We start from the raw sequence: 19,674 nt of genomic DNA, 5'->3' as shown, positions 1-19,674 counted from the left end.
TTTGTAATGTTGTCTATCTTTTTTGCGGGTGTGCTTTGTCCATATGCCTTTAAGTGTTTCTTTGACACATATGACGTTGCTCTGTACGTATACATCCCACCATCGTGTTATTCTATTATTTAAATTTTTTGTATTATTTTTTTTTCATGTTTGCTTACATGTATGTGCTTTATCTATATACCTTTTTGTGCTTCTTTGTTACATATTTGTTTGCTTTAAAAGTGATGAAAATAAAAACTCAATGTTGACTGCTATACCCCTGTTATTGACATTTTTACCTATAACATAAAATTGAGAATGGAAATGGGGAATGTGTCAAAGAGACAACAACCCGACCATAGAAGAGAAACAGTAGAAGGTCACCAACAGGTCTTCAATGTAGCGAGAAATTCCCGCACCCGGAGGCGTCCTTCAGCTGGCCTCTAAACAAATATATACTAGTTCAGTGATAATGAACGCCATACTAATTTCCAAATTGTAGACAAGAAACTAAAAATTAAAAAAATGCAAGACTAACAAAGGCCAGAGGTTTTGACTTGGGACAGGCGCAAACATGCGGCGGGGTTAAACATGTTTGTGAGATCTCAACCCTCCCCCTATACCTCTAGCCAATGTATAACATAAATAAAATTGAGAATGGAAATGGGGAATGTGTCAAAGAGACAACAACCCGCCCAAATCAAAGCGCGAAAGCGCTGTAAAGGCAGTTAATTACAGGTTGTGTGTATTTCTAGTCCAGTTATATCATTATCTTCCATAGAACAGAGGTGGTTTGTAGTATTTAAGATTAAGAGTTCTCTTGTACCTAGTTCACCTATATCTATAGTCTACTGTTTACAGTATATTTTCTGTACCTCGCCATGAAATGCATTTTTAAGACATAAGAACTTTGCCTTTTTAATGTAAATAAAACTATTTTTAATTATTGATTATATACACATATTCAATTACTCCTATCCTATGAAAAATAATTCACAAAGATTGACTAGTCTCCGTTCTGTGTGTATTGCTAGAACATCAAGGAACATAATGGTTAACATGGTTAATGTACATAGTAACATGTCAACTCTTTTGAAGACTTAGACAGAACTTTTTTAAAATTCTCCCTCCAAGCAAAATTATTTTTCAGTATAAACATGATAAAGTTATCTACCTGTATTAATGACCTAGAGACTCTCAAGAGCCTGTGTCGCTCACCTTGGACGGTCTATGTGCATATTAAACAACGGACACATATAAAATGACAAAATTGTGTTTTTGATGATGGGGATGTGTTTGTAGATCTTTCTTTACTGAACATTCTTGGTGCTACAATTATCTCTATCTATAATAAACATGGCCCAGTATTTACAGTTGAAAATATTTTTTAAAAATTAACAAAAAATAAAAAGATTTATGAAAATTGTTAAAAATTGACTATAAAGGGCAATAACTCTTTAAGGGGTCAACTTAAAATTTTGGTCATTTGACTTATTTGTAGATCTTACTTTGCAGAACATTATTGCTGTTTACAGTTTATCTCTATCTATAATAATATTTAAGATACATTGTAATAACCAAACTCTGCAAAATTTCCTTCAAATTACTAATTTTGGGGCAGCAATCCATCAACGGGTTGTCAGATTTGTCTGAAAATTCCTGGGCAGATAGATCTTCACTGAAGAGACAATTTCACCCTATGTCAGATTTGCTCTAAATGCTTTGGTTTCAGAGTTATAAGCCAAAATCTACATTTTACCTGTATGTTCTATTTTTGGCCATAGTGGCCATCTCGGTTGGTTGACCGGGTCTAACCACACATTTTTTAAATTAGATATCGCAATGATGATTTTGGCTAAGTTTGGTTAAATTTGGCACAGTAGTTTCAGGGAAGATTTTTTGTAAAAGTTTATGGACGACGAAACCAAGTGATGAGTCAGGTCAGGTGAGCTAAATAGGAGTTTTTAATCAAGGTAACAATGACATCTGGTGGCCATAAAAGCTGTCTCATTAGCATTAAATTATTATTCAATGCAAAAACAAAACTTACTTGTAAATATGAAATTCTCTTTACAGTATGAGTTTTTCTCATTGTTGGAGATTGTACAGTAGTACAGTCCTGTAACTGCTTATACCCATTTCTTATCCCCTTTAGTTTGATAAACTCACAGAATATCATATATTTACATTGTGCCACATCTCCTTATTTTTATACATGTTATATGCATTAAAATAACATGAACAATTGTAATTCAAATCTATATATCAAAGCAAAATGAATTTCACTACTTTCATTCATGCATCCTTTGGAAAAATATAAGTTCTAAAATGACACAATATATGTTTATTTATATAAAAATAATATTTAGTTTTCGACTCTTAACAGGTATAAACAAGAATGTGTCCCCAGTACACGAATGCCCCACTCGCACTATCATTTTCCATGTTCAGTGGACCGTGACATTGGGGTAAAAACTCTAATTTGGCATTAAAATTAAAAAGATCATATCATAGGGAACATGTGTACCAAGTTTGAAGTCGATTGGACTTCAACTTCATCAAAAACTACCTTGACAAAAAACTTTAACCTGAAGAGGGACAGACGGACGGACGAACGGACGCACAGACCAGAAAACATAATGCCCCCCTATTATCGTAGGTGGGGCATAAAAATGCACAGCTGTGTCATGATTTGTGAAATATGTGCTGAAAACATAGGCATTTATGGTGTTTGAGTAATTCCATCTGTGAAGCTCAACATTAGCTCGTCAGTTGGTGGTGGACAGTTATAAATCTTTCCTGCAGGATGAATGTACATCTGTTCAGGAAAACCAATTTCACAAATCAAAACTTTCCTCTAGATTTCTCCTACAATATTCATCCAGTTTAGTTCTTTTGGTTTAACGGGACACCGTCCTGATTTTTAATTTTGTAAACCATTCAGTCTCTCGCTTACAAATGGTGCATGAAAATAGGATGGGAATGCATGGCAGTAGACAAGTCTCTATAAAGTGGGTATGTGCCCTGAAAAAAAGTTTTATAACATTAGCTTTTTTGAAACTTGTGAAAGACTTGTGCAACACACATACCTAAATAACTATAACATAGGTGGAGAGCATCATTCATGTCAATGTTTTGTTCCTGTTTACATTGTCATTGATATTTTTCAAGAAAGCCCGAGGCATAGCTCATGAATTCTTGTCATTACAACCGAAATTTACATAATTACTGCTAAAATAATTATCAGTATAATATATCTCTTGTAGAAAAACCATACAATTGTAGTATTAACCAAAAAATGTCAAACAGATGATATTGAATCGTAATCCCAAAAGTTATGACGTCTTGAATTCACCCCCCCCCCCTTGTATTCTAAAACGATAATTGCGGTTGCAAACAGACTTTGGTTTACTTGCATGGCGATTATATAAATAACAGTATATATTTCTTAAAGAAAATAAAGTTTTACCATGAATAGTTTCCTGAACGTAGTCGTTTTCAGTAAAATGTGCCTTGCAAACAACAGCTGATTGATATGGGTTCTACGATTGCATCGCACATGACAATCTACGTTTGAACCATGGCGTTGATCCAACTTTTCCTTCTTATTAAGTCATTTAGAAATGCAAGTCCTCCTCTTAAATGACACTCAGGTACACACCAACAAGGACTAGGCATTGTTAATTGTGTGATTGTTTTGCAGTGCAAAAACGGAAGTTAAGGACGGAACTGACTGGTCTCACTAATAAGAGACAAGAAGAATTTTAGAGACAAACAGCGACAAGAAGTTTAATTTAGTGACGAAGCGACAATAACTAACAAGGGACAAGCGAATCGTAATTCTCTCACGAGGCTATTCTCATTTGATGTGATAGGGTGAAGCTACACCTATCAAATATGTCCCTATGAAAAAGAAGAATTTCACTGTTAGAAAGGAAATGATATTGCATGGTTTTGATTCAATAAATTCTTTAAAAGGAAATTGAAATTTTTTTGTTTTGATGGCCAATTTTTAGCGTGTGCATAAAATATATATTTTTTTTAATATCTAATAAAAACTAATCCCTTTCTTCTTAATAAAAACATATTTTTATCTATCAATGTACAGTAATATAAAAAATGTTTTATAAACCGCCCCTATAATAAAAAAATAATGCATGTTTTTTTAATATCTATGGGGAATAAGTTGTTGCAATGACATTTTTTTTATTTATGTATAGTCGCTATATAGTCTTCTTGACGCTTCTTCTCGCTAAATTAATTATATTGTCGCTTCTTATCGCTATCTTAATTTTATTGTCGCTTCTTATCACTTTTTGACGCTTCTTGTCTTTAATTAGTGGAACCCTATTCAGGAACGATAATTTCATATTTTACATAACTGAGACCGAAATAACTATAACGTCATACGGCTTCACGTACAGAAATACTTTAAATTGTATATTATGCAATATAATTCACGGTCAGTCGACTTTTAATTATAATATCATGTTATATCAACGAGTGAAATGATTTTAAAATATCTTTAGATCGCAAATAGTACTCGAAATTGAACGGACCTCTTTCCACACGGAATTCGAATAATGATAGTTTGTAATCAGATTGACTGCTTATAATGCAAAAGACACATTAATAAACAGATTTTTAAAACGAACAATACACATTGATCGTTTCTTTATTTCCCAATGTAAATGAAAGGAACAAAAACCAATACATACCACAAAAAGTAGAGGAGAAATTTAAACATTTCCAGATCTATTTCTTGCAAAATGACCCCAAGCAAAGATTTGCGTAAGGAAAGATGAACCTCATGACTTGAAAGTCAGGCCTTAAAGCACTGCCTTTAATAAAAAAACAACAGCAGAGGGTCACCAACAAGTCTTCAATGTAGCGAGAAATTCCCGCACCCGGAGGCGTCCTTCAGCTGGCCCCTAAACAAATATATACTAGTCCAGTGATAATGAACGCCATACTAATTTCCAAATTGTACACAAGAAACAAAATTAAAATAATACAAGAGTAACAAAGGCCAGAGGCTCCTGACTTGGGACAGGCGCAAAAATGCGGCGGGGTTAAACATGTTTGTGAGATCTCAACCCTCCCCCTATACCTCTAACCAATGTAGTAAAGTAAACGCATAACAATACGCACATTAAAATTCAGTTCAAGAGAAATCCGAGTCTGATGTCAGAAGATGTAACCAAAGTCTGTTTTGTGTATTTATACAATGTTGTTTATATAATGGTATTTGATGCGACTGTCATACAAGGTAGAGGTTAAGCTAGCTATAAACCAGGTTCAAACCACAATTTTTTACATAAAAAAATGCCTGTACCGTACCAAGTGAGGACTATGACAGTTGTTACCCATTTGGTTGATCAATGTGTTTAAACTTTTAATTTTGCAATTTGATTAGGAACCTTCCGGTTTGAATTTTCCTCTGAGTAATGATGTTCAACCAATACGCCTGATCAAGCACTGCCCTATTCGTACTGTTGATGCTGATATTTTACATTTCAACAGGTGCTCCATAACAACAACGTATCCGTATTGTTAGAAATACCACAAAACAGTTTGGCTGAACAGTTCTGGACTTTAATTGATGATAATTCTATAGAAAATATCATTCTATTGGTTAAGGAAAATGAAAAGGTCTCAGAGTTTTATCCCACGTTTGACGATATTTTCAAAATGAATAACTTTGAGATATCTTTAGGTTCTGCCGAGAAGACACACAAAATCATCATGATGTTAACATTCAATCTACAGAACAAGGTAATTGGTGTTATATTATAAATTATTGTAGATATCATTTGTTGAATTATTATGTGGATTATTTATTTAAATGTTTTGATTCTTAGTTAAACCATATCCCGAAGATTATGTATGTTGAATTACTATTGGACTAATTCAAGGATGATACATAATTTATTTTAAGTGTTCCTTTTTTTGCGGAAAATCATCACAAGTAAGACACGGTTCCTAAAAGGTTGATTTTTTTTCGCAAATGCTAGAGTATGAAAAAATTGTGGCATCATCGCCCTTGTTATTTTTTGTAAAATGTTTTATTTCCTTTCGTGAAAAAGGTAAAAATTAATAAGAAGAAAAAGAATACTAACATAGTTGCGTACTAAGATGATAGTTTTAAATTGTAGACAAAAGAGACGATACGCAATGTTAAAATCTATAAAACGAATGTTTCTGATGTTCCTACTGTGCAAGCAATGTGTTACATCCTGGATAAAGCAAGCAAAATGAGAGAGGCGCCAGTTATGATAATGAATAGGTAAGAGGTATCGGCCCAGTGGTATTAAGAACATTTAGGTGTAATACTACCAAATCATCCGGTTGCATACGAAAAAGGGTCGAAAAAAATATTTCGGTTTCTACTTGGTATTACAAACTATTCAACCCTACGATTGCTTTAGATAAAAACCGCAATTTTATTACGTGTTCATGTAAAACAAATGTCGTTGTAGAAGGGTCTACATACAGTACAAACAACATTTTCCAAAAGACAAAACAGGGAAAAAGTATAATTGAACAAAACGCATTAAACTGATAGATCGAACAACATTTTATACGAAATAGAAAACATACATTTTTGCGGCAAAAATTGTAAACCACAAACAAGAGGTGGTAAAATTTGTACACCATTCCGGATTTCGACAATTAATTGAATTTGTAAGAGTTGAAATAAGGTTAACGGATTATATAAACCGGAGGGAAAATATATATATGTGTTTGTTTATCAATGTTTATCATTACGACATTAGCCAAAATGTTAGTTTTTTCGTCGGAATTGTCTCTCACATTGTAGAGTGTAAGTGCCTATAATACAGTGCTCATGGTTTAATGCCGTATATTTACCGTAGAGTTTCTGAACTCCGAGTCATTAGGACCACGTTTTATTTTTGTCTCATTCCTAATCATCCCAAATGGAAACAGGTTAAAGCAATTATTACCTGCCTGACTTGGAACTCACAAAATCTTGAATAAAACAGATTATTTGGACTGAGGAATATTAACGTAAAGCTTAACTTTGATCTGTTTTCATTCTCTAATAGTGTTTTACATTTTGTTTCCACAGTAAGATGGCTGATCTATCGGTTTGTGGAGTTCTGACAGTCTGTTTGAATGTTATGTTTGCAATAAAAAATCAAAGTCCCTTCAGTGTGCTGGAAAACGCAATGAGTTTGTATAAACAAGATAGAAGATTCTTCAAGAATGTTGTGAGTTATGCATTAATGTAAAATTTTTACTTTATATACAACCTAGAGTTAATTATCAATAATTAATTTCATTTACAGAACTATGAAATAAAGTTTTAATGATTATCCTTCAAATTGAAAAAAATTAGTATAGAACAATATCTCATAGATACTGAAGTTAGCTCGTCATAGCTAAAATAATAAATAACACATTCTGGTTTCTATACTATACATTAATTTTACTGCTAACATATTGTATAGTTTTCGTACTTGTAATTTAATTATCAATAGGAAATCTGAAGAAGTAATTAATTTATATACATCTGTATGTAAAACACGTAAAAAGAATTCGAATGGCCTTTTTGTAATTTCATGTCTTTATCTCAACAGATCATACTCACGCTTTTCTCTAAATCTTATATTGAATCTTGGTATATCATGTTAATCTAATGTTGTTAGTGATGCTTTAATGTTATGACAATACTGGGTCAGAAGAAACCTTCAATGACCCCTATATTAAATGTATCAAATTATTTCCATACCACTAAATACAGAAATAAAAATAGAAGAAGATATGTGTGCCGACGGGATAAAGCCTTTTCGTGCAAATTTGGCGAAAATAATTCATCTATCAATTAATCAGAATAGTAAACTTTATTAAATGTTCAATAATATTCATCTATTATTTTCTTTTTTAGGATGACTATGAATTATGTTACAAAGTGATCGGAAACTATTTAGAAGCTGTTAATACATATGACTGTATTGATTAAAATAACTTTTACATTACAAATGAGTCATACAAAATGTTTTTTTTTAAATCATTATACAGATATGTAATAATTATGTTCATTCAATTAAATATGTTAAAGTGTAAATAAACGCAACAGCAGTAAACTGCTTTTCAAAAGTCATAAATCGATTGCGACAGAACAAATTCGGTTATCAAACCAAAACCAAGGGAAACACATCAACTATGAGAGGAAAACAACAAAACAACAGATACACTGAAGTACAAAAAAAAATACAATCCAGCATACATAGAAACGAACTATAAGATAACAACTGCCATATTAACTGCCATATTCCTGATTTGGTACGGGATATTTCAAGCAAAAATGGGTTGAACCTGTTTTTTTGGCTAGAAAACCTCGCGCCTTATGGAAATGTTAAATATACCGCTAAAATGAAAATATTACCTGACAGGAATACAGTACAAATAAATACAAAAACACTCAAGACAGAGGAATATACATAAATAAATAATAAAATAGTAAATTTCGACATGTTAACAGCAGAATAACACTAAATACCTAAAATTATTTTAGAACTATGCATGGTACATATATAGGACACAAAAGCATGATAATTAATTCATTGTGGAAGACAGAGAAGCGACACACAAAATGAAGTCTTTATTTAATAGTATAGGTGTGAATTGTCAACAGGTTAGCATTGATATTGATTGTACAGATTTATTAATATGGCACTAAGCCGGTCCAATATATGATATCGGTTTGAGATTGTTACATGCTTTACTGTGGATCTATATTATTTTCTGTATATGCAAAATTAAAAGATTTCTATGGGGAACTGAATTCAATACATTTTTATTAATTGTTTAGAAAAGTACAGGATGTAAAAAAAATAAAAAAAATAACAATGAATGTTCATTGGTTTTTATGCACATAATGTGTCACTCATATTTGCGAAACTTCCAAAACCTTGGTTTTTTTTAGAAATGTAAACAAGGTACCATGTTCTTTCAACAACTCGTCGTCGGAACATGAGAATGGATTTATTGTTGGTGTTTATTTTTTTCAAAAAATAGATATGTTATATTCTATTTTGATTATTGCAATTACGGTTTTCATCATTGAGAAAAATTTCATAATAAAGATAATCTTTACTTTCAACGCAAACGATCTCGGGAGTTTTGATAGGTAACATGTTTCGCGGATTTTTCACAAAGACAAAGACGATTCAAAATCAATTAAACAAATGCAGCTTTATTTGATATGTAGACATGTTTGTGCATTCCAGCCTACAAATGTCGCCTAAAAAAGAATTTGTAATTTCAGTAACGGAAAGTGATTTTCAAGTCTCTCAAATATCCACTGGGTTTTTGTTACAACTTTTCAATTTTACTGCAACCCAACATAAATGAAAACATTTTGTCAATGATTTCTCAGCTGTTACGAAGATAATAGTTTGCTATATATTGTCTTAATTTTTAGTTGATGTAAGCAGTTTTTTAGTATGGCGTATACCAAATGCAATTATGAAGGGATATTGAGTAAATGTAGATGTTACAATATTAATATCAAAACATGGTAGGGGGAGTTGGGTTCCCGCTAAAATGTTTAACCCCGCCACATTTTGTATGTATGTGCCTGTCTCAAGTCATGAGCCTATAATTCAGTGGTTGTCGTTTGTTCATGTCTTACATATTTTGTTTTTCGTTCTGTCATTTGGTCCCTTGTGGATAGTTGTTCAAGTGCATTGGCAATCATACCACATCATTGTTTTTATGAAACCCAAAATTGAAGTTTGTATTGTTGTCTTTCATCTTCAAGTCACCATGAAGCATTCAAAAAAAATGAGCAATATTCCTCATAACTTGGTGCCCCCTCGCATCGGCAGAAGTGAAATATATTGTTAAGAATCATACAAAATAAACTCATCATAGATACCAGGACTAAATTTGTGTATATACGCCAGACTCGCGTTTCGTCTACAAAAGACTCACCAGTGACGCTCGAATCCAAAAAAGTTTAAAAGGCCAAATAAAGTACGAAGTTGAAGAGCATTGAGGACCAATATTACTAAATGTTTTGCCAATTACAGCTAAGGCTACATCCATATCTTTTATTTGGTTTCTGATATTTTAAAATTTCACCAACACCCGAATATAAATGAAAATATTTTGTTGAGGATTTTTCAACATTTACTGAGACGAATAATTTGAAATTTTGTTCGGTTTAATATTTTAAATTTTATCTTTTGTCAAACGAAATTGGTGAGATATAAACTGTTTCATCTGTCCGTCACAAAGTTAAAGTCCATCTATATATGGGAGTAGATCATGAGATTTTTTCCATACATGTAGATGCTTCTTGAAAAATCAAGGCGTCAGGTTGAAATAAGGTTATCTTGACCTACAGAGTGGGGCCATAAGTATTCGTTACTTGAGATTTTTCACTACATATTGTATATAAACTACATTTTTTCAACAAAAACATTTGGAGTCATTTTTGGTTTGATTTTAAGCAATTTGGTACCAATAGAAGCAGAATTGTCACAGGTTTATTTGTTTGTTTGGATATATATATTTTTTGTTTTATCATTTTCATTTTTTCACAAGATATACACAAATATTATTTATTATTCAGAAATTCGATATATGTTCAACCAAATTAAATTACAAAAATGTATTGTGTGTGTTCACATCAACAAAAACACCTGGAGACAAAACTATTACCAAATAACTAAACATACTTTAGACAATTCTACGTCTTTTAAGGCCATGTTGATCAAAATCCAACCATAAATGCCCTCAAAAATTTTTAAAATGTGTTTTTGTATGAATATATAGCAAACAAATGCAGGTGATGTACATATTATATATTAGGGATTGATAAATTTGTGCGTTAGAGTCCATATCTGAGACTTAAATTAGTCAGGAGGGTCCTAAAAGTAAGTCATCTTGACATAAAAGTAATGAGTAAATGAGATGAAGGGCTGTGTTATAGTCCATATTTGAGGAATAAAAATATTTTGTCAGTTTATGGAATTTTGAGAGTCACGAGTTTAAAATCAACTGCACTAAAATGATATTTGATTTCATCAACTGCACAATTTGAAAAGAAATATTTTTGTTATTGAGAATAATGAGTCCATAAGGTAACAAGTCTAGATCTATAAATAAACAACAATAACGGCATCATCCGCCTCATCTTTAGACTTAACGTGAGGGTACCCAAATTGAACCGAGAACACCTGTTTAGCAATAAAATAGCAAAGGAAATCTTACAAGATTTCCCAGAGACTAAACAATTTGTATTTTTATGATTTGATGCTATGCACGTCTTTCAACAAAGGTAAAAATATTTAGTTATACACAAAACTGTCACAGTATTAAGCAAAAGACGGACAGACTCTGTTAACTGAACAACAGTAGGACAACCGGAAGCGACTGAGTAAGGATTTCGGCACTCAGTGATACGGTTCACTAGACGACGTTGTCAACACGTAATGGCGGCCATTATTTGACGTCGGATTTGGCATTCCTCGTTGAAAGTTGCATTTATGACATTCTTGGATGCTTAAACTTTGTGTCACACAACATAAAAGATAAAGCTTTATTCCAGATATTGCAGGTAATTATTTTCAAAGAAGTCGTATCCCAAGAAATGATTTAAACGGCAAAAATAAAGTATAAAATAATATGAAACATGAATATTGAAATCCCAGTTTTCATCAATTCCTTTTCATGTAATGAATCCACTATTTATCACTTTAATTATTTTATTACATTCGGATTTCGGTCTGGGGTATCCGCCCTTGTCTCCGGAAATATTATACCCACTGCCTGTCAGGTGGCACGGTAGTATTTCCTGGCCCATAAGGGATAATGATAGCCTTTTTATAATTTTCAACTTTCTAACACTGCAAACAATTCTACTTTCACAGATAACTGAAGTACTTTCATTTTATTATTCAGAAATGAATTTGAATATGTATCATCACCGTTTACTTTTTTTTGCTATTTTTTAAAATCTAAGGCCACTAGTACTTTTAGGTCTTTTACGGTGCAGTGAATACAAAATTTAAAAAAATTCTCAAAAATTCATCTTCCACTGTATGTAAAATTATTTCATATTTTTCTACACCTGATTCATCCCTCATTTTGGGAAAGTATGTTCAGTTGATACTGTATTTTTTGTCCAATCACACTGTTTAGATACATTTACCTAAGTACATGTAGGGTACACAAAAAAGCAACCTAAATTCTGGAATGCAAATACTACCGTTCCACCGTCAGATGCATCCGTTTTCAAACTGGACAGACAAAATTTAAAAAGTGTTCTTCACGATCTCCCTGGAAATAATTCACGCTTTCACTTTGTGAACATTGTAAACATGAAACTGCAAATACGGACCAAAACGAATAAAATTTGAAAGCGTGGATGATCATGTTTCATGCCGACTGTAAGTGCTCTAAAAAAAGGGGGGGTGCTCCATGAATTTTGCTGCACGTCAAAGACGTCCATGTACTAAATCATTAGAATGTAAGACATATTCACTTAACTCTTGGCTACTTTATACCTGGTTTTATATAAATAAATTCCCATTGTATCTGGGAACAATTAATTTTATCCTCTTTATAAACTAACTATCTAACTAATTTTACTCAGCATAAAATCCAGTACAAAAGGATCATCGCTGAAACACATGAACACATAAAAAACATATACAAAACAAAACAACAATAAAACATAACAGCCAACACTTTTGACACTTATAACAAGCAAGAGACAAAACTCATTATATGTTTATGTGTTAAGAATCAGAATGTATTGTGTATTGTTGTCATTATTGCCCGCCAGGGGCCCTTAATTGGAAAATAAAGAACTTTGAACTTTTATATGTCCCTGATTTCATTTATATAATACATGAACACCAAAGTTTAATATTTTATCTATAAAAATTAAATCTTTTATGAACACAAATTGATACAATACAAAGGGAAAGGGATTATAGGCACTTGTTTCTGACAATAGGGGTTCACTATCCATACTCTTCTTTCCCATATATAAGAAATAAACCAGATAAATGTAGCATCCCCGTTGTAATTAACCAATCACCCGTCACCTATTTGAAAGCTTACACATACATTTACATGTCAGACCAGAAACTAACAAATTTCAGTGGCAAAACCAGAACTTTTCATAAAAGGGGGTGGGCTCCAGTCATGCTTCAGTCCTTATATAATCAACCAAATGTTTTCCAACAAGGTCTCAAAAGTCATCATGACAGTTGTAGTTCCAGGATTTTAATTGAGAAAAACTGGGTTGTGAGTGCCCCCAAAATGTATATAATTTTAGCTTGTATTGTACATGTTATGATATTTATGTACACTATAATATAATTGAATATAAAAATGTTAACGAAAGGATTATTAACACACAAATCTGCTCCATGCTACGATGTTAAACATTGTTATCTAACATGTTTAACCCCGCCACATTATTTATGTATGTGCCTGTCCCAAGTCAGGAGCCTGTAATTCAGTGGTTGTCGTTTGTTTATGTGTTACATATTTGTTCTTCGTTAATTTATTTACATAAATAAGGCCGTTAGTTTTCTCGTTTTAATTGTTTTACATTGTCTTATCGAGGCCTTTTATAGCTGACTATGCGGTATGGGCTTTGCTCATTGTTGAAGGCTGTACAGTGACCTATAGTTGTTATTGTCTGTGTCATTTTGGTCTTTTGTGGATAGTTGTCTCATTTGCAATCATACCACATCTTCTTTTTTATATTATACATGAAATTTTTTTTTTCAAGACTTGGAAATATTTTCTTTGCCCATTGTTGCCTTTAACTTTTATGTATTGAGCAAAATGCTGGAGGCATAATTATTTATAATACTTAGTAAAAACATGTATTTTCTTGGTAATTCATATATATATGGCAAATTTGTATTTAATATGTGTTGATAATAACAATGCAAAGTTTAATTTTGCTTTGAATAATTTAGTATATAATTTATTTAGTAATTGTATGTACATTTGCTTTATATTTACAGGAAAGAGAAAGATGTTCACTATGAATCAAAAATTCAATACATAGGACTTTTATATATCAACAAAAACACTTGTACATCTACATGTGTATGTGTGATATACATACAACAAGAAAACAGTAATCAAATGGAATGTCAACCACCAGTGTCCAGTTATGTTGAAAGCAAAATGATTTTAATAGAAAACAATAGGACTAGAATATATTAAGGGTAAGTAATCCAAAAGTGTCTGTTTAGGGTAAAAACAGTCAGTTATTTACAGTGTGCTATGATTTCAATCCCACAAATATGAAACAAAAACATAATATACATGGTATGCAGACTGTTTTCATAAGGGAATAGACTGAAAATATCTACATTTAACAGTCAGACATAATTATATACTAATTATATATATATTGGGATCCCGCCAACATGTTTAACCCTGCCACATTATTTATGTATGTGCCTGTCCCAAGTCAGGAGCCTGTATATTCAGTGGTTGTCGTTTGTTCATGTGTTACATATTTGTTTTTCTTTAATTTTTTTACATAAATAAGGCCGTTAGTTTTCTCGTTTGAATTGTTTTACATTGTCTTATCGGGGCCTTTTATAGCTGACTATGCGGTATGGGCTTTGCTCATTGTTGAAGGCCGTACGGTGACCTATAGTTGTTAATGTCTGTGTCATTTTGGTCTTTTGTGGATAGTTGTCTCATTGGCAATCATACCACATCTTCTTTTTTATAAATTATTCTTTTTTATATATAAAAGTTGCCAATAGAATAAATTGAGGATGGAAATTATAATTAATGAGATATAGGTCAAAGAATCATACACAGATTTTAAGGCCGAATGGTATTCTTTTAAAGATTTTATTCTGTTATATATGCTGTATAAATGTCAAGATAGTTACATTTGGATTTAAAACCTAATTTAAATTTAATTTATAATAAAAAAAAACAATAGAGGGAATTAACTCTTGCATGATGTGCATCATATCCATACAAATAAAGCGTTTTAATAAATCTGACCTTTTTTTTTTTAGATAAGAGAATGACTTGAGCCGACTGTATTGAGGTCATAGATGGCAATAACAATGAAATACAATATATTATACTTATCATTCTTCATTACTTTTTGATTGAATTAACAAACTTAATTTAATAACAAAATATTTCATTTTCAGTAGACAACACATCCTGTCAGAGGAATAATTTTACTGGAGGATAAAAATTTTGATACCTGGAATCAGCAATTTATATGAAAAATGTTATGAGAGATATATTCATGTACAGAATGGTATCCGAGGTGGTTCAAGTAATGATATGCAGACTTTTTTGTTGAACTAATGCAGGATTTAATAAATGAAAGTTTAATAGACTATGGGCTCCAAAGTTTAGTAACAAGAGGATTTTTGAAATATGTGAGACTCATCAACATTAAAAAGTGCAGAAGTGAAATGTCTTCATATTTATTAAAAAATCAGATTATTGACTCAGTTATTTTCATGAATATTTTGTTTTAAGCAATTTCAATGTTATATAATTAATAAGATTCAACGTTTATTTTATACTTCTGACAACCGAATATTATATCTTCTCTCTGGCCTCAAGTGTTTCCCTTTTATTTTGCATGAGTGTAATTTAAAAAAGCTCGCTTTTAGTTTTGGGCACATTCAAGTTTTGCCATTCCAGAATTATTTGACTTTTTTCCTGGTAAATTAGACAGGTACTCACATGTTGTATTTTGCTTTGGTACTTTTTTAAGAAATTGTGTCACAAATAAGCTCATTTTTGGATATTTATCACATATCACATACTTGAATAATCTTTAAAATTGAGAATATAGATGGGCAATGTGTCAAAGAGATAACAACCCAACCAAAGAGCAGAAAACGAGCAGAACCAGTAGTATGCTTATATTGATTTACTTCACTTTTGCCTTGTTGTTGAGATTGAGTGAAAGAATTTTTGTTTTGTTTATTCCTATCAATTAGGGGGGTGGAGACCAGTATTCAACACTGCATAACTAAATGTATATCCCATCACCAGATATGAAGCAGCCAACCATACAAAATAGGCCCCCGTCACTAAAAGGAGAAAAGAGATGCACAACATACAAAATATTCCATAAGGCTAGCTACATTGTATCATTTGAAATTATATTTCATTTATTTTTTTTAAAATGTGGAATTGTTTTTTGTAAGTAGTTATTTATTCAATTCAAGGTAATAAATACAGTTACCTTTCAGTAATATGAAAATTAGAAAGTTGGGGTATGATCAATGCCAATAAGACAACTCTCCACCAGATATCAAATGTCTAAAAAGATTAACTTGAACAAAAAGCAGTTAGTGAGCCACATGTATAAAAGACCCTGTTACATGACACAAGACAAGCTGAAAAGGAATATTCTGCATCTGTATGCAAAAGTGAAAATATGTTTAGAAATAAATGCATGTGTAGCAATGGATGCATTTTGTACCAAAGATTAGCATATGAAAGTTTTTAAAAAATTGAGTCGGAGATTTTTTAGAAACACCTCATAATTTTAGCATATCAATAGACGTAATGGAAAAATAGCCAAAAATGGCGCCTTCTTCAATTTCGAAAAAAAATCTATAATTTTACAATTCAGTGACACAAACTGCTATATTTAAAGTGGTTTTATACCTAATGATTCACCTTATCATGATATTTGAATAAATATTTACTTTAAAAACAGAAACTCTTCCAATTTTCAAATCTACCGACCATGCAAGGAAAAACCTATAAAAGATTGAGACCCCTACTTTAAAATGGGAAAAAACATTTTGCCCTGGCTTGGACACCTCTGTTCTTTACGAATTTCGATGCCAAAAACTCGCGAGAATAGGTTGTAAAAATTTTTAGCAAATCGAAAGATAGGTATGTTTTTGTTCCCATTTTTGATATAGCCATTTAATCCTATAGTGCAGAAAATCAAAATCCGACATTCTATGTTCAGATGTAAAAAAATAAGATTTCCTTATGTTTCAATGATCAAAAATGAAAATAATATGTAAACTCATATATTTTTCTCATGTAGATATGCTTAAAATCGACAGTATTAATCGTCCGCACTTGGCCGCAAACGAATTAAAAAAAATACAAAAGCGCGCCATTTTTCAGTTGACGTCGGCCGATGCAAAATAGTCCAATTTTCGGCGTAGGACTACTGAGCGCCGCCGAATCACATTTTGGCCGGCAAGGCACATCCGGTTGTCCTACTGAATGACTGATTGTATGTTCTAGCTGTCTCGTATCGACGTCATATCTAAGTGTGTTTACAGTTAAAGCTAATACAAATGTATAGTATTTGCTTGATTAACTTAATGATACATGCTTTTATGCTTGACTACTGCTTTTATGTGATATCTGTGTATGCATATACATTTTGTAAAGCTATTGAATTTTCTGTGTTTTTCTATTATGCCTACACACACTGTATATACTATTCATGTCGATAATTTATTATTTATGTTGCTGGTTCAAAAGCCCACTTAATGTTGTGTTGTTATTTATCTTGCCGACTTAAAATACAGATATTTTTTTAATTTAATATTTGATTTGATTTAAATTTACTTCGCAGAAGTTCATTTTGTACGGATTTTTCGTTTCATGCAAATTTTCTGATTTATTTTAGAATGTTATCAATGGTTATTATAGTGTAAAGCACAAATACAGTCACAGTGTTAACTATAAAAAAACATATTATTATATGTTTTGCTTGTTCCGAGTCAGTTGTCTATATCTTTTGTTGTGTGTATGCTGTTGGTTTTTTGCCTATCTTATCTTCTTTTCTTTTGAGAGGCCAACTTTTGACAGTGAGTGCAGTCTTTGATACAGTTCAAAAAATGATATAAATAGATTTCACAAGTATCAATAACGATCTACTGTACAGTTATATAACAGGTATGTTAAACATGAACTGCAAAGATCTTTATGTATGGTAACGAATATACTGTTTATATATTAAGTATGTTGTTCTAACAACAGGTTTATGCATGTCATTGTTTATCTGCACTTTTATGGTATCTTCGTTTTTAATTTGTAGTTAGTCACCACTTCGGTGTTAACATGTATATCTATTATATAGTCATTTCTATAAATTTACTGTTTGCAAAAGTATAAATTATTCTAAATACAAAGGATTTTCTTATCCCAGGCAAATAACTTTAGCCGTATTTGGCACAACGTTTTGGAACTTTTGGTGCTCAATGCCCCTCAAGTTGTACTTATTTATGCTTTCGAACTTTTTTGATCCGAGCGTTACTGATGAATCTTATGTAAACGAAACCTACAAAAGTGTGTCTAAGATTTTGGATAGAATGTATAGATCAAATGTTACACCTACTCACACATCACTACTTTTATGTAGTAGGGATGGAATACGATAGCGATAATTGGAGACACTCTTTTGTAGCTCTGCTGTGTTGATTCAGATAAAGTTAACATTTCTTGTATAGCTATAGAGATGAAAGAGCTATATTCATTCAAGCGAACTGACCATGATTTTGACATTTATTGCATAACAATTGATTACATAATGATTGCATAACAAAAATATTGCATTTATTTAAAAGATTAATCTTTTATCTATCTATACATAACTCTTTTATTAATTTATATGCAGTTTGAAGAAAGTAACAGCATTTTAAAAGTTGGAGATTGGATGTAAAAAAATCTTTGTATTATGCTACCTTAAATACATAAATTAATAAGGATTTTTGTTTTTGTGTAGTGATATTGACAAATGATCTTGAAGTGATGTTTCAACACATCTTATGAAAATTACTTGTTTGGGGCTACCAAAAACGGAAAATCATATATTTTTGCCAACAGCATGACCTTTTTTTTCAAATAACCTCAAACAGCTTTATCATTTGTTGACCAGATATAGATTGTTGTACTCTGTTATCACAACAAAGGATTATCAAGCATTTTTTCGGACATTGTAATCATATTTCTATTCAAAGGCTTTATTTTTTTCTGAATATTAATCACATGAATCAAATTTTGAATTAAAAAAAATTAGAATATAAGTGTCAACTGTCAATGTAAATTGTCCTATGTAACTTCGTTGCATTAGAGCCCACAAAGATGTGTTTTCATGCTGTTTTTGTACATATAGCTATGCTTACATAATTGTAATTATAAGCAGACGAAAAAATATAAACATACTTTTAACAATAATAAATAAATACACTGTGATGTGGCTAAGGATGTATTGCTAAATTAGGTAATATCTATTTTCTTATGATATTTTTTTCTATCATTGGAGCGGGAGAGATACGTTTGCGACAAAAATGCGTCCTTTTGCGTCCCAACTTTTTTCTAAAATGCTACTTTTGCGTCACCTATTTTAAGATTACATGGTATCATTTGCACCAAAAATAAAGCATTTGATTGCGCCAATTAGAATAAGAATGACTTTCCTCCACCTTTATTCGGACTTGGAACCGGCAGTTTACACGTCAAATGTTTCCTTTTCTGAAACATACTTTCTTCTTACTGCAGCTGCATGGATACTTCCTAATTAAGTGTATGTAGTAGCGTGTAACTTCACTTCATTGTCCAAAACGACAAACATTGAGGGATGAAATACATAAAACAGTTCATAATGATTCCCTGTGGAATGCTTAGGCTCCATTACTAGTACGTCTTGCGGTAGATAGA

General features: G+C 31.7%; 2 protein-coding genes and 2 long non-coding RNA genes across 6 annotated transcripts in view; 3 read left to right on the top strand and 1 right to left on the bottom strand.

Moving 5' to 3' along the window:
• The window catches only part of LOC139530005 (uncharacterized), a 41,464-nt gene extending 33,462 nt beyond the window's left edge, over window positions 1-8,002 (top strand). For all 3 annotated transcript variants that reach the window (XM_071326025.1, XM_071326023.1, XM_071326024.1), the window contains 4 exons: window positions 5,503-5,754; window positions 6,135-6,265; window positions 7,070-7,211; window positions 7,889-8,002. In XM_071326025.1, coding sequence (XP_071182126.1) covers window positions 5,503-5,754; window positions 6,135-6,265; window positions 7,070-7,211; window positions 7,889-7,963 — 600 coding nt within the window. In that variant the 3' untranslated portion in view covers window positions 7,964-8,002. The remainder of the gene's footprint in view (window positions 1-5,502; window positions 5,755-6,134; window positions 6,266-7,069; window positions 7,212-7,888) is intronic.
• Window positions 1-19,674, top strand: part of LOC139530002 (receptor-type tyrosine-protein phosphatase alpha-like) — a 517,312-nt gene that overhangs the window by 329,825 nt on the left and 167,813 nt on the right. The gene's annotated exons all lie outside the window — the stretch shown is intronic.
• On the bottom strand, window positions 2,309-4,826 carry LOC139530017 (uncharacterized). The gene is made up of 2 exons (XR_011665941.1): window positions 3,449-4,826; window positions 2,309-3,003 (listed from the first exon to the last, which is right to left on the bottom strand). It is a non-coding gene; the product is annotated as an uncharacterized lncRNA (long non-coding RNA).
• Window positions 12,212-15,280, top strand: LOC139482777 (uncharacterized). Its single transcript, XR_011654949.1, has 3 exons — window positions 12,212-12,401; window positions 14,001-14,207; window positions 15,165-15,280. It is a non-coding gene; the product is annotated as an uncharacterized lncRNA (long non-coding RNA).

This window comes from Mytilus edulis, chromosome 7 (genome assembly GCF_963676685.1).
Source record: "Mytilus edulis chromosome 7, xbMytEdul2.2, whole genome shotgun sequence".
Classification (NCBI taxonomy): Eukaryota; Metazoa; Mollusca; class Bivalvia; order Mytilida; family Mytilidae; genus Mytilus; species Mytilus edulis.
The sequence above is the reverse complement of the archived record's forward strand: the minus strand, read 5'-3'. Positions and strand labels throughout refer to the sequence as shown.